Raw genomic sequence first — 13,698 nt, 5'->3', positions numbered from 1 at the left:
TGAATCTCATCGAGGCTGGACCAATTATAGGGCAAATTTGGAGCCAGGTTCCATATTTGGAAGTCTGAATGCAAGTATCATAGCAACCAAAGAACCAATCGGGGGGCGGTTTGCAGCCAAGTGTGAAGCGACTGGGATGAGAATCAGCTCTTCTAAATCCGATGCTGTCATTCTAGACTGGAAAAAGGTGGTTTGCCCTCTCTGGGTGGAGACTCCCTGCCTCAAAGGGAGGAGTTCAAGTATCTTGGGGTCTTGTTCACAAGTGAGGGATGGATGAGATTGGCAGGCGGGTCAATGCAGTGTCTGCAGTGATGTGGTCACTGTTATGATAAAGAAGGAACTGAACTGAAAGGCAAAGCTCTCGATTTACTGGTTACTCTAAGTTCCTGCCGTCATCTATGGTCATGAGCTGTGGGTAACGACCGAAATAATAGATATAAACTGTAAATGTAGTTGTTGGTCAACCATGGCTCCACAAACATAACAATATTAATTATTTGTGCAAACAGAACATGTTGCTTTAATTTAAAGTGGGTAGCCTCAGTAATTAAACAGGTATTTAGCACAAATGTTTCTTTTTATTCTTAACAGTACATTCTGTCACAAAATGTAATCTTCATTTTAAACAACTGGCTCTTGTAACACAAAAACACAGCCAAAAATCTTGTGCTACCCTCAACCTATTCATTTCCTGTGTGACTTCTCATATGTCTTTTCAAATCGCAGCGCTGGGCAAATCGTTTATTACAGAGAGAACAGCTGTAAGGTTTCTCTCCTGAGTGTGTTCTCATGTGTTTTGTGAGATGACTCTTACCAGTAAATGCTTTCTCACAGACAGAACAGCTGTAAGGTTTGTCTCCTGTGTGTGTTCTCATGTGGTATGTGAGATGACTCTTTTGAATAAACGTGTTCTCACAGACAGAACAGCTGTAAGGCTTGTCTCCTGTATGTGTTCTCATGTGTTTTGTAAGATGACTCTTTTGCGTAAATACTTTCTCACAAACAGAACAGCTGTAAGGCTTGTCTCCTGTGTGTATTCGCGTGTGTTTTGTGAGATGACTGCTTTGACTAAATGCTTTCTCACAGACAGAACAGCTGTAAGGTTTCTCTCCTCGGTGAACTCTAAAGTGTCTTTTTAAATGTTTTTTTAAGCCAAATCTCTTTTTACAAACAGAGCACTGATGTTTCTTCCCTGTAGCTCCATCAGTTGTTCCTGACACGTCCCCATTGTCCACAGTGGCTCTGGTCTCTGGTGCCTCTGTTTCCATCTGTGCAGCTGAATAGTCTATCGGAGAACTCCAGTCTCCATCACTGTCAGTGTCAGAGGAGTGCTCCGTGTCTTCCTCAATCTCGGGGAGACACGGCGCATCTGCCTCTGTCTCCATCTGTGCAGCTGAAGAGCTGATTGGAGCACACCAGTCTTCATCACTCTTAGTGTCAGAAGAGTGCTTTGTTTCTCCCTCAGTCTCAAGGTGGACATGTGTCTGTGAGCTGATGTCCTCTCCCTGTGTGTCCTCTCTATGGACATGTGTCTCTGAGCTGATGTCCTTTCTGTGATCAGTTTCTTTTCGTTGAAGCAGTGAGGACTCTTCTGTCTTCACACAGCCATCATTGGCCCCAGGGACAGACCTGAAGAAAAGAAAATCTACATAAATCAAAAACAGTTTGGAACAATTGTCCTCTGAGGAGAAGTCAGTGTCTGTGCCTGCATAAAGTATTCTTATGTATAAAACCTGCTAACCCTGTACATGGGATTACATTTTTATTATCACTTTATACTTCTGGCTATTCTTAAATGTCCCTGAATTCAGATGTATTTCTAATCTGACCATATTTTATAATAAATTGTGTTGAAAATGATGGGACTCACACTTGCAGCTCCTCTTCCTCCTGTTTGACGTGCTGTTCTTCTGGCTTCTCTTTAATCTGTGGAGTCTCTGGGATTTCCTGTTTCAGAGTGAGACCAGGACTCAGAGAGGACATGTGGACACCTGCAGGAGCAATGGGCAAACAAAGATGACAATTACTTACACAAACACATGTATTATTTGTCCATGAAGTTGTACATTTAGTCCAAATCCAAACTTTTTGAGATCAGGATTATGTCGTCACACAGAATGTTCAGTTCCCCAAATGTTAAACCGATGGAGATTTGAAGATGCTAAATACAAACCTTAGCGTTCATTTAAAAGACTGTTTACTGACTGTTAAGTATTGTTCATTAAAGTAGCGCTCTGTGTAAAAAGAGACATTTATTTTGTAGAGACAGGATGTGACGTCATTTAAGCGCGCTCTCCTCTCTTCATGGCGCTTGTACTTTATGACCGCTGTTGGCCGTACAAGAGTTGCATTAAAATAAATATGCCAAGCATTTTTTCCCAGGTATAAAGAGACACTTCTGCCAAAAACACCTTAACACCGACAGACTATAATGTGATGGATGTATTTAGCAGCAGCTTATCGGCCTGTTGCACGGCTCTTTTACACTTGTATTGTTGTTGCTAATGCGTGTCTATGGACGTGCGCCACATTTGGACAGTAACACGTGGCTCGGACACATCAGACTCACCGGCTCTGGTCAGTATGACTCTCGGGCTCTGAGTCGAGTCCAGGAGCCGTTGGTTCCTCTCGTTCTCCTGTTTGGAGCGACACAGTTCCTCCTCATACTCGGCTATGATTCTTTCAAACAGCACATATATGTCTTCAGCAGCCGCAGTCAGCCGCTCCTCCACCAAAGCTCTCAGCTTTTGGACTTTAGACATTTTACAAACCGTTTGGTTTTGTCACTTTTTCTGTTTTCTGTCTCTTTTCCTTCCTAGCTGGTTGTGGTAAAAAAAAAAAGCTCGCTCCTTCGGGCGCTCCTCGCTGTGGCCGTGTGGCGTGTTGCTGCCGCACACTGGTCGCCCGTGGTACTGCAGTAAAGGGAAGTGAAGCTCACATCTGCAACTGGACATTATTATTGACATAGACTCAAGCAGGGGTCACCAACCTTGTTTAATCTGAGAGCTACTTCATGGGCACTGAGTCAGACGAAGGGCTACCAGTTTGATACGCTCTTCTGAAATAAAAAATTTATTCAGTTTGCCTTTAGTTGTACATTATTAATAATGATAAATGATAATCATTTATGTGAAGAAACTGATCACGTTAATTATTTCTGACAATAATTATCAACAATGACAGCAAGGAGGGAAACAAATATCAATATTCAGCACTTTAACTTTATTAATCTTAGTAATTGTTAAATTTCCAGATGACACTCACATCACTACATCTCATAGGAAAAGTGTCCCATTTTCACTATCCATTGACAAACGTTTTTAACAAAACATAAATAATATACACTGCATCATGTTTCAAAAAGTTATCAATTATGTAATGTTAAAGAAAACTCAACTTACATATTTTTAAATAAATCTCAGCTGCTTTGTGTGACTTGGTGTTGTGAAAAAAGCCTGTTGTTTCCCCAGAGCTGCCTTTAGTTCAGGGCTTGTTCTGTCGTAGTGTGCGTCCCCGTGGGTAGTCATGTGGAGCTTTAGTGACACGTAGTGCAGTGCCGGTCTTCTCCTATTGTTACTGCACAATCTAAGAATGGCAGTTTTTTCAATAGGAGAGGACCGGCGACTCCAGGTAGAAGTTACAGGAAGCCCACACACACTGATCAATACCTGCTGTTTGATTCACACATCAACTGCATCACAAACTCGAAGTGATCCGGACACTACACCACAGAGATCAAGTGGTTCCTACAAACACAGAGGGAAAAGTGAAGGAGGAGCAACATGTGGAGAAAGCCCTCTCTGCTTGTGGATATCCAAAATGGGCCTTCAATAGATATATAGATAGATAATACTTTATTGTCAGATCAGAGATCTGAAATTTGTCTTGCACATAAAAACAGTGGCTCCGTTGCTTCACTTTAACATCACAACACATGTGATACAGACACTATACAAACATTAATTCAAGTGACATACATTTACTCACTTTGATAGCTATGGATTAAGCTCCTTGTTTATTTTAAGGATTGACTGATAAATAAAAGAATGCTTCAGCCTAACCTTATTAAATCGTGGAACACTGAACCGTCGCCCAGATGGAAGCAGTGCACATTCACAGTTCAAAACATGGCTAGAGTCAGAAATTATGTTTCTTGCCAGTCGTATTGTGTTATTGTGATAGGCAGCCTCATACTGACCTTTTAATGGTTGACCCACAGTCTTAGAACAGATCTTGTGTTTAGGTCCAGACTTTACTGATGTGGACAAGCAGCTGTACCACAGCATTACAGTACTGCAGCACACTGAGGATAACAGCAGTATAGAACAGTAGGAGGATCTGACGAGTGGCTCCAAAAGATCGGAGGCGACGGAGAAAGTACAGTCTTTGTTTAGTTTTTTTCCATATGTAGTCTATATGATGTTTCCATGATAAGGTGGCATCAATCATAACACCAAGATATTTGTACGATTCTACCTGTTTGATAATTTCATTGTTGATAATGGTGGGATTTGCAACTATCAGTGTATCTAAGAGAGATAAAAAAAAAAAACAGGACAACAGGGAATCTGAACCCAGAAGGAAAGGTGTTACCAGCCCTTACCCTGCGGGTGTGTCTGAAAAACATCAGAGAATTTTCAGACAATAAAAGATTCCGGTCTATTTCAAACCTACAAACACTTTAAGACAAAAACTGGTTCACCCAAAGGACAAAACCCTGAGCCATAAACAATGTAATGTGTCTACTCCATTCAGTGTAGTGAAGAGTGCAGTGAGCGTTACACTGGAGAAACTAAACAGCTACTTCATAAGAGAATGTACCAACACCGGCGGGAGAGCTGATCTGGACCTCAGTCCGCCGTACATCTCCATCTCAAAGCCACTAACCACTCCTTTGAAGACAGTGAGGTACAGATCTGGGCCAGAGAAAAGAAATTGTTTGAAAGAGGAGTTAAAGAAGATATTTTTGTTAGCAAAGAGAATCCTTCCTTGAACAGAAATGGGGGCCTGAGACATAATCTCTCCCCATCTACAACTCCATCCTCAGACCCAGAACAATGAGAACAGTAGCAGGGTCATTAAGAGCTGAATAGGGTAGTTTCAGCTGAAAACGGAGACAATAGATGTTTACAGTGTCAGTGTAGTTAGCCCCTCCCCTCAGATAGATATAAGGCATTGGCCACCAGCATCTGACCAGAACTGAAGAAGCGGCTTGGATGAGCAGCGAAACGTCTTCACTCTTAAAATTATTTGTCCAGTTGACAGATTTAACTTCATCTTTTCCTATGGATCAGACCTGGACAACTGAGGGTTCACACAGAATGAACCTTGAGCCTTTGAATATTCTGTGTGTCTGATCACAGAGTCAGGGAAGAGCTTCATTTTGTGACTTTATCCTCTGCTGTCTACAATCAGACCAATGTTTTAGCACATATGTTATATGTGTATATTATTTGGATTTAAGTCATGTAGCTCTAAATCAGTCAATTGTCATTTTATTGTATTCTATGCATTATATAGTATAACATCAAACAACATACAGGCTTTTTATTTTTAAATTACATAATTTGGTACAGTCATAGTAAAAAAAAAACTACATATGTAACTTACTCTATCACAGTGGTTCTTAACCTTGTTGGAGGTACTGAACCACTTTCATATGCACTTTCACCGAACCCTTCTTTATTGAAAAAATAAAAACAATTTTTTTCAAACTCAAGACATGTTTGTTTTACTGGTGCACAAAATGAACCGTGCATTAACATCACTGTGTTCAAAGAATAAAACCAGCACAATGCATGAACTCACAACAAATTACATACATACATTTTCACAAAGACATGACCTTTTTAAATACTACCACACTGACATGATTTTAATTTTTACTCTTATGTATTATAATAATGGACTTATTGTATTTATGCAATTTATTATTTTTAACATTTTACATCACCTATTTTCGGTAATGTGCTTCCGTGGTCCCTCAGAGATGTCCAATCAGAGCGCAGTTGTTGCCGGGATCCTCCCAGTCAATGCCAGGGCATCACTCTGGCCGTGTCTCAATTCAAGTGCCCTTAAATGCCCTTAAATGCGCCATTGTGCCATTAAATTAAGTCGGGCGGGTACTTCGGCATATTGAAGGGTGCATTTGTTGAATTGGGACACGGCCAGCGTCTGCTGCTTTTCACTAAAAACTCACCAATTGAAATGAAATCAAAATCTGTTTTTATGTGCATGTATGTTTTTAGATGGCAAGTAGATACAGTTTTGAAGAAGCTCTGAAAATGATGATGGATGGGAATTCAAGTGACATGGAGCAGCTAGGAGAAGATGATGATGAGGAGGAAAAGGAATGGACTCCTACTGAGGAAAACCCAAATAGCAGTGATGATGAGGAAGAGGAAAACCCAGATAGCAGTGCTGACGATATAAACCCCAGAAGTCCCAGAAGAGGACACAACAAAACCAAAGGACACAACACTAAAGCAGGCGGCAAGGGGTAAAGAGAAAAGGAAGGTGTATCAGTGGAAAAGAAAACAGTTTGAACCTCCATCTATTGAGTTTGTGCAATGTGTTGAGGAAGACTCTGAAGATAGGCTTGACTGGACACCATATATGTATTTTAAAGAATTTGTGACTGACGAAATGCTACAGGAAATTGCAGAAGAAACAAACTTGTACAGCGTGCAGAAAAATGGAAAGTTAGTGTCCACAAATGCTCAAGAAATCGAACAAATTCTGGGTATGTACATGCACATGGGGTTAGTACAGGTGCCCAATGTACGAGCCTACTGGGAGATGGAGACAAGGTACCCCGCTGTTTGTGATGTCACGGGGTCGATTCCTGAATTTGTTGACGCTGATTCACTTTCAGGACAACCTCAATATGTCTGAGGATGCAACATGGGTAATTCGACAGAAATGCAAGCACTGCCCAGGGCACTTTACCCATTTGTACTGTCAGAAATGCAGACTGTATCTTTGCCTGAACAAGGATAGAAACTGTTTACAAACCTACCACAATGCAAAATAAAAAGGTTGTGAACCGCAAAATGAGTAAAAATTACTGAATGGTTATGTTTTCTAGACTTTCACCCAGCCAGTTCCATTGGTGGATTTCTGATTTCTGCATTATGGTAGAACTTTTTATGTTTGGAATTACAAATTTGTTGAATTTGTTTGTGTTTTATTACGTTTTTATTTGTTCAGGAAAAAACAAATCGTTGAGCATTGTGACCTGATGTATCAAATATGATACAAATTGAAACTCGTATTTTTAAAATGCTATTTGAATTTTTTATTTTTTTATTTTTTGTTTGTTTAGAGGGACCATTAAAGGCTCCAATTTCCAAGAATTGGAATTTTCTGTCAATGATTTAATGGTTTGGACTTTTAAGGGTTAAGTCTGTCCCTTCAGATGTTTTAACGACAAGTAAAGCTGCACTAATTCATATTCCATCTTGTCACGTTCTGTTAAATAGTTCATCAGTTTCTTGAAAATATTATTTTAAGAAGACGACAAGAGCGGATATTCATTATTGTTAGGGACTGAGCATGAATGTGTGAGGAGAGCGAGTCATGAACGTGTTTTGGTCAAAAATGTACAAATCAACCCAAGAACAAAAGCAAAATACTTTGTGAAGATGCTGCTGAAGCTGATAAGAGTTTTGTCATTATCCACAGTGAAACGAGGACTGTACCGACATGGACTGAAAGGCTCTGCAGGAAGAAAACTCTACTCCAAAAGAAAAAAAGACAGATTTCAGTTTAGTAAATGCAAACAGGGATAACGAGTTTCATTTTTGGAGACATGTCCTGTGGTCTGATGAAACTAAAATTGTTTGACCATAACACAGGGACATGTCTTACCTTTCACTGTGGGCTCTCAACATACACTGCTGCTGCCTGCAGTTTAGCTCCTTTAAAAGCCTACAGTCCTTTTCTCGTCCCGTGCGTTTGAACTCAAAGTACTCTTTCCTGATATGATATAACTCACTGTCAGTGTAGACCACGTGTTGCAGACTTGGAAGCTGAACTATCTTGATGGGGCTGGTTTAAACTCCGTGAGAATTACCCTCAGGTTTGTTTCTGCTGTCTGCACAGACAATACATTACCATGAGAATATAGTACGGTAGAACAGGGAAGAGTTATTTTAGGTCTTCTCTTGATAATATATGGAGACAGACTGTATCAGCGTTTGCAGCTGAGGAAACGCTGATGCAGAAATTGTTTTTTCAAGGATTTTTGAGATGAATGGGAGATTAGAAATGGGACGGAAATTATTGAGGTCAGTGGGATCAGATCCAGGTTTTTTGAGGATAGGAGTGACAGCAGCAGTTTTCAGAGGAGAGGGAACTGTTCCAGAGGTGAGGGAAGCATGGATTATGTTAGTGATTAGAGGAGCCAGAGATGGAAGAGTAGCTTTAACGAGGACTGTGGGTAGAGGGTCAAGCTGACAGGAGGAAGTTTTGGATTTTTGAATAAGGATGGAGATTTGATTGACAGAAGGCAGAGTGAATGAAGACAAAGGAGAGATAAAGGCAGGAGGAGATATAGTGAAAGGTAAAGTTATACCAGAGGACGGGGTTAACTGTTGGTGGATAAGTTGGATTTTTGTGGTGAAGAATGAAACCAGTGTATTGCAAAAGTCAGATGAATAAAGATGAGCTGGGAGAGAGTCAGGTGGTTTAGTGATGTCACTGATGAGAGAAAAAAGAGCCTTGGAATTTCCTTCATTTGAACTGATTAAACCAGAGTAGTAAGTGGATTTGGTTTTGGAAATGCAGTCCTTATAGTGGAGAATGTGATTTGTGTACAAGTTTTTATGAATAGTTAGTCCAGTTTTATTGTAAAGTCTTTCAAGTTGGCGGCCTTTTGCTTTTAACTGTCTGAGAGTGGGGGTGTACCAGGGTGCAGAGTGAGTGAATGAGACAGATCTGGATTTCAGTGGAGCAAGTGTGTTGAGAATATTGTGCAATTGGGAGTTATAGTAAGAGAGCAGTTGATCTGGAGTTGTAAGACTGTCTGTACAGGGAAGGTTACTGATTTGAGAAGATAGAATGTCCAGATTTATGTCTTTAATTTTCCGAAATGCTATGGTCCGTGAAGTGTTGTGTTTGGAAAGAGGCAGAATGATATTAAATGTTATGAGCATGTGATCAGAGAAGGGGATATGGTTGGCTTTACAGTCTATGGGTGATAGTCCTGAACAGCAGATTACATCTAGAATATGTCCTTTAGAGTGAGTGGGAAAATTAACAAACTGCTTTAATCCAAAACTGTCCAAACAAGATGTGAAATCTTGAGTGAGTAAGTTATTGACAATGTCCAAATGAATATTGAGGTCCCCTAGTAATATGATATTTGATGAAAGGGAGGAAACATGTGTTAAAAAAGCGGCAAAATCAGACATAAAATCCTTGTTTGGTTTTGGTGGTCAGTAAAGAGTGGCAATGATAGTAGGAGTGGGTCCGGAGAGCTGGCATATGGTGGCCTCAAATGACTGACAGGCAGGTACAGTCACAGGGCACTACTCTCAAGCTCTCGCGGTACAATACCGCAAGACCGCCCCCTCGACCAGAAGCACGAGGTTGGGAAAAATAAACAAACCCCGGAGGAGTAGCATCATTAAGATGAGTAAAGTCATTTTGTTGCTGCCACGTTTCCGTCAAGCACAACAGGTCTAACTTACGGTCCACCAGAAGATCCTGGATGAGATGGCCCTTGTTCGTCAGAGAGCGGGTGTTGAGAAGACCAAAGTTGACGATGGTTGTGCTAGCCGTGTTAGCTGCCCTCGGGACGCCTGCCAGGACACGCTCAGCACGGCGACTGGTGTTTCTCTTTGTGCAGCGAGCAGTGGACCAAAACGACGGGATAGATGTAGAGTTATCATACTCAAAGTTCCGACGCGAGCCCCGATGGATGGGCCTACGGCGGATATACCTCCCGCGAGGCTGGTAGGCTATGTCTGTGGGCAGGTTTAGCCCAGGTGGGGGCCATGGAGCGGTGACATAATGCCGGAGTTTTAAAAGTTCACCAGCAGAATACTGGAGAAGTGCTTTTGTTTGTAAATGGACCAGGGACATTAGGAGCCAGCTGACAGCAATCCAATGGACTATTTTATTAATCCACATAGCTGCCCAGATGAGTGAGTCGGAGAGACAGGAGCCAGATGTGATTGAGAAGCAAGTCCCAGGTAAGCCAAGGTCCAAAGACACTCACATATGCAGCAGACAGCAGACGTCTCATGCAGATATAGGGCATTTAGCAGATAGCCCTATATTCACAGGTCAATCACAATCCGATTAAGTAAAAATGTTTAATTTGCCCAGCAAGCAGCGGCAGCAAAAACGCGCAAGCGTTCACTCAACTGGAAGTATTAAGCATAAATGTTTATTTTTATTCTTAATCTTCAAATGGCAACTACTGGCTGTTGTTGTAACACATAAACACAGCAAAAAAACCTTGTGTCAGACTCTGTTCAACCTATATCTCTCCTGTGTGACTTCTCATGTTACTTCAAATTTCTGCTCTGAGCAAATCGTTTATTACAGACAGAGCAGCTCTAAGATTTGTCTCTTGTGTGTTTTTTCATGTGTTTTGTGAGATAACACTTTAGAGTAAATGCTTTCTCACAGAGAGAACATCTGTAAGGTTTCTCTCCTGTGTGTATTCTCATGTGGCTTGTGAGATAACACTTATGAGTAAATGCTTTCTCACAGAGAGAACAGCTGTAAGGTTTGTCGCCTGTGTGTGTTCTCATGTGTCTTGTGAGATTACTCTTTTGAATAAACGTGTACTCACAGACAGAACAGCTGTATGGTTTGTCGCCTGTGTGTATTCTTATGTGTTTTGTGAGATCACACTTATGAGAAAATGCTTTCTCACAGAGAGAACAGCTGTAAGGTTTCTCTCCTGCGTGTCTTCCCATGTGGTATCTGAGATTGCTCTTTTGAGTAAATGTGTTCTCACAGACAGAACAGCTGAAAGATTCGTGTCCTGTGTGTGTTCCCTTGTGGTATTTAAGACTACTCTTGTGAGTAAATGCTTTCTCACAGACAGAACAACTGTAAGGCTTGTCTTCTGTGTGTGTTCTCATGTGGTATGTGAGACTATTCTTGTAAGTAAATGCTTTCTCACAGAGAGAACAGCTGTAAGGCTTGTCTCCTGTGTGAATACTAAAGTGTTTTTTTAAATCACCTTTTAGGCCAAATCTCTTTTTACGGACAGAGGACTGGTGTTTCTTGTCTGCAGTTCCTTCGGCTGTTCCTGACATGTCCCCATTGTCCACAGTGGCTCTGGTCTCTGGTGCAGACTTGTATTTGGGGGATTGACTTGAGTTTGGTGCAGTGGTGCTTTTGGCTCTGCTCTGGACTTGGCTGTAGTGGTCTCCATCTGCCTCTGTCTCCATCTGTGCAGCTGAAGAGCCGATTGGAGCACTCCAGTCTTCATCATTGTCAGTGTCAGAAGAGTGCTCCGTGTCTCCCTCAGTCTCGGGGTGGACATGTGTCTCTGAGCTGATGTCCTCTCCCTGTGTGTCCTCTCTGTGGACATGTGTCTCTGAGCTTATATTCTCTCCCTGTGAGTCCTCTCTGCGGACATCTGTCTCTGAGCTGATGTCCTCTCCCTGTGTGTCCTCTCCGTGGACATGTATCTCTGAGTTGATGTCCTCTCTGTGATCAGTTTCTTTTTGCTGAAGCAGTGAGGACTCTTCTGTCTTCACACAGCCATCATTGGCCCCAGGGACAGACCTGAAGTAAAGAAAACAAAATCTACATGAATCAAAAATACAAAGTTTGGAACAATTGTCCTCTGAGGAGAAGTCAGTGTCTGTGTCTGCATAAAGTATTCTTATGTATAAAACCTGTTTAATTCAATTATCACTTTATACTTCTGGCTATTCTTAAATGTCCCTGAATTCAGATGTATTTCTAATCTCATCATATTTTATAATAAATTGTGTTGAAAGTGATGGGACTCACACTTGCAGCTCCTCTTCCTCCTGTTTGACATGCTGTTCTTCTGGCTCCTCTTTAATCTGTGGAGTCTCTGGGATTTCCTGTTTCAGAGTGAGACCAGGACTCAGAGAGGACATGTGGACACCTGCAGGAGACAATGAGCAAACAAAGATGACAATTACTTACACAAACACATGTATTATTTGTCCATGAAGTTGTACATTTAGTCCAAATCCAAACTTTTTGAGATCAGGATTATGTCGTCACACAGAATGTTCAGTTTCCCAAATGTTAAATCAATGGAGATTTGAAGACGCTAAATACAAACCTTCCTGTTCATTTAAAAGACTGTTTACTGACTGTTAAGTATTGTTCATCAAAGTAGCCAAGATGATGCCAAGATGGCGCCACGTACGGTCGCCATGGTGATTTGGTGCGCTGTGCGTTTTTTGTTTTTGTGTGTTTGTCCTGTGTTCGCGTGCTCTTACACCCGTGAAGAGCTCTTATCCTCTCGTCATAACAACAGTTTCTTCCCCTCTGCAGTTTGTCTCATGAACACTTTATAATATTTGCACAAAACTGGACACTTTGTAACACCGGCCACTTTAATAAGTCATGTTTGCACTGTTGTTCTGATGCTGCTGTTGTATATATTTTCTACCTTTAAGTATTTTATTTGATTTTTAAGCATATCTTTTTTTTAACTTCGTGCATGCCCTTATTTGTATTTGTATTTATTCAATGTGTTTTATGTTTTATGTTGCACTTTATCACCAAAAGAAGTTCCTAGTTTGTGAACTGTGTTCACAAATGATGGCAATAAAAGGATTCTGAATCTGAAAAAGAGACATTTATTTTGTAGAGACAGGATGTGACGTCATTTAAGCGCGCTCTCCTCTCTTCATGGCGCTTGTATTTTATGACCGCTGTTGGCCGTACAAGAGTTGCATTAAAATAAATATGCCAAGCATTTTTCCCAGGTATAAAGAGACACTTCTGCCAAAAACACCTTAACACCGACAGACTATAATGTGATGGATGTATTTAGCAGCAGCTTATCGGCCTGTTGCACGGCTCTTTTACACTTGTATTGTTGTTGCTAATGCGTGTCTATGGACGTGCGCCACATTTGGACAGTAACACGTGGCTCGGACACATCAGACTCACCGGCTCTGATCAGCACGACTCTCGGGCTCAGAGTCGAGTCCAGGAGCCGTTGGTTCCTCTCGTTCTCCTGTTTGGAGCGACACAGTTCCTCCTCATACTCGGCTATGATTCTTTCAAACAGCACATATATGTCTTCAGCAGCCGCAGTCAGCCGCTCCTCCACCAAAGCTCTCAGCCTTTGGACTTTAGACATTTTACAAACCGCTTGGTTTTGTCACTTTTTCTGTTTTCTGTCTCTTTTCCTTCCCCGCTGGTTGTGGTAAAAAAGCTCGCTCCTTCGGGCGCTCCTCGCTGTGGCCGTGTGGCGTGTTGCTGCCGCACACTGGTCGCCTGTGGTACTGCAGTAGAGGGAAGTGAAGCTCACATCTGCAACTGGACATTATTATTGACATAGACTAAAGACTATCCATTACTGTACTATACTGGGGGGTCGATCTGGTTCATTTTTCAAAATGAAAAAACATAAACAACACGTAAAGCAGTGATTTTAGACATCCACAGCCCAGTTTCACTACAGAACTAAAAGTCTCTTCACATGATGTGCAGCTCTCTTGAAATAAAGCGTCACAATAT

The 13,698-nt window shown here is 41.4% G+C and overlaps 2 protein-coding genes across 2 annotated transcripts; both read right to left on the bottom strand.

The window, feature by feature from the left end:
• Positions 1 to 562: 562 nt before the first annotated feature.
• Positions 563 to 2,873, bottom strand: LOC117383534 (zinc finger and SCAN domain-containing protein 12-like). The gene is made up of 3 exons (XM_055228001.1): positions 2,570 to 2,873; positions 1,871 to 1,991; positions 563 to 1,629 (listed from the first exon to the last, which is right to left on the bottom strand). Exons 1-3 carry the CDS (start codon positions 2,760 to 2,762, stop codon positions 681 to 683), a joined length of 1,263 nt encoding a protein of 420 aa, XP_055083976.1. The 5' UTR covers positions 2,763 to 2,873; the 3' UTR covers positions 563 to 680.
• A 4,675-nt stretch (positions 2,874 to 7,548) lies between these two features.
• LOC129456889 (zinc finger protein 260-like) lies at positions 7,549 to 13,318 on the bottom strand. Its single transcript, XM_055227741.1, has 3 exons — positions 13,126 to 13,318; positions 11,983 to 12,103; positions 7,549 to 11,751 (listed from the first exon to the last, which is right to left on the bottom strand). Exons 1-3 carry the CDS (start codon positions 13,316 to 13,318, stop codon positions 10,566 to 10,568), a joined length of 1,500 nt encoding a protein of 499 aa, XP_055083716.1. The 3' UTR covers positions 7,549 to 10,565.
• Positions 13,319 to 13,698: the final 380 nt, after the last annotated feature.

The sequence above is a fragment of the Periophthalmus magnuspinnatus genome, chromosome 16 (assembly GCF_009829125.3).
Source record: "Periophthalmus magnuspinnatus isolate fPerMag1 chromosome 16, fPerMag1.2.pri, whole genome shotgun sequence".
In the NCBI taxonomy this organism is placed as follows: Eukaryota; Metazoa; Chordata; class Actinopteri; order Gobiiformes; family Gobiidae; genus Periophthalmus; species Periophthalmus magnuspinnatus.
The sequence above is the reverse complement of the archived record's forward strand: the minus strand, read 5'-3'. Positions and strand labels throughout refer to the sequence as shown.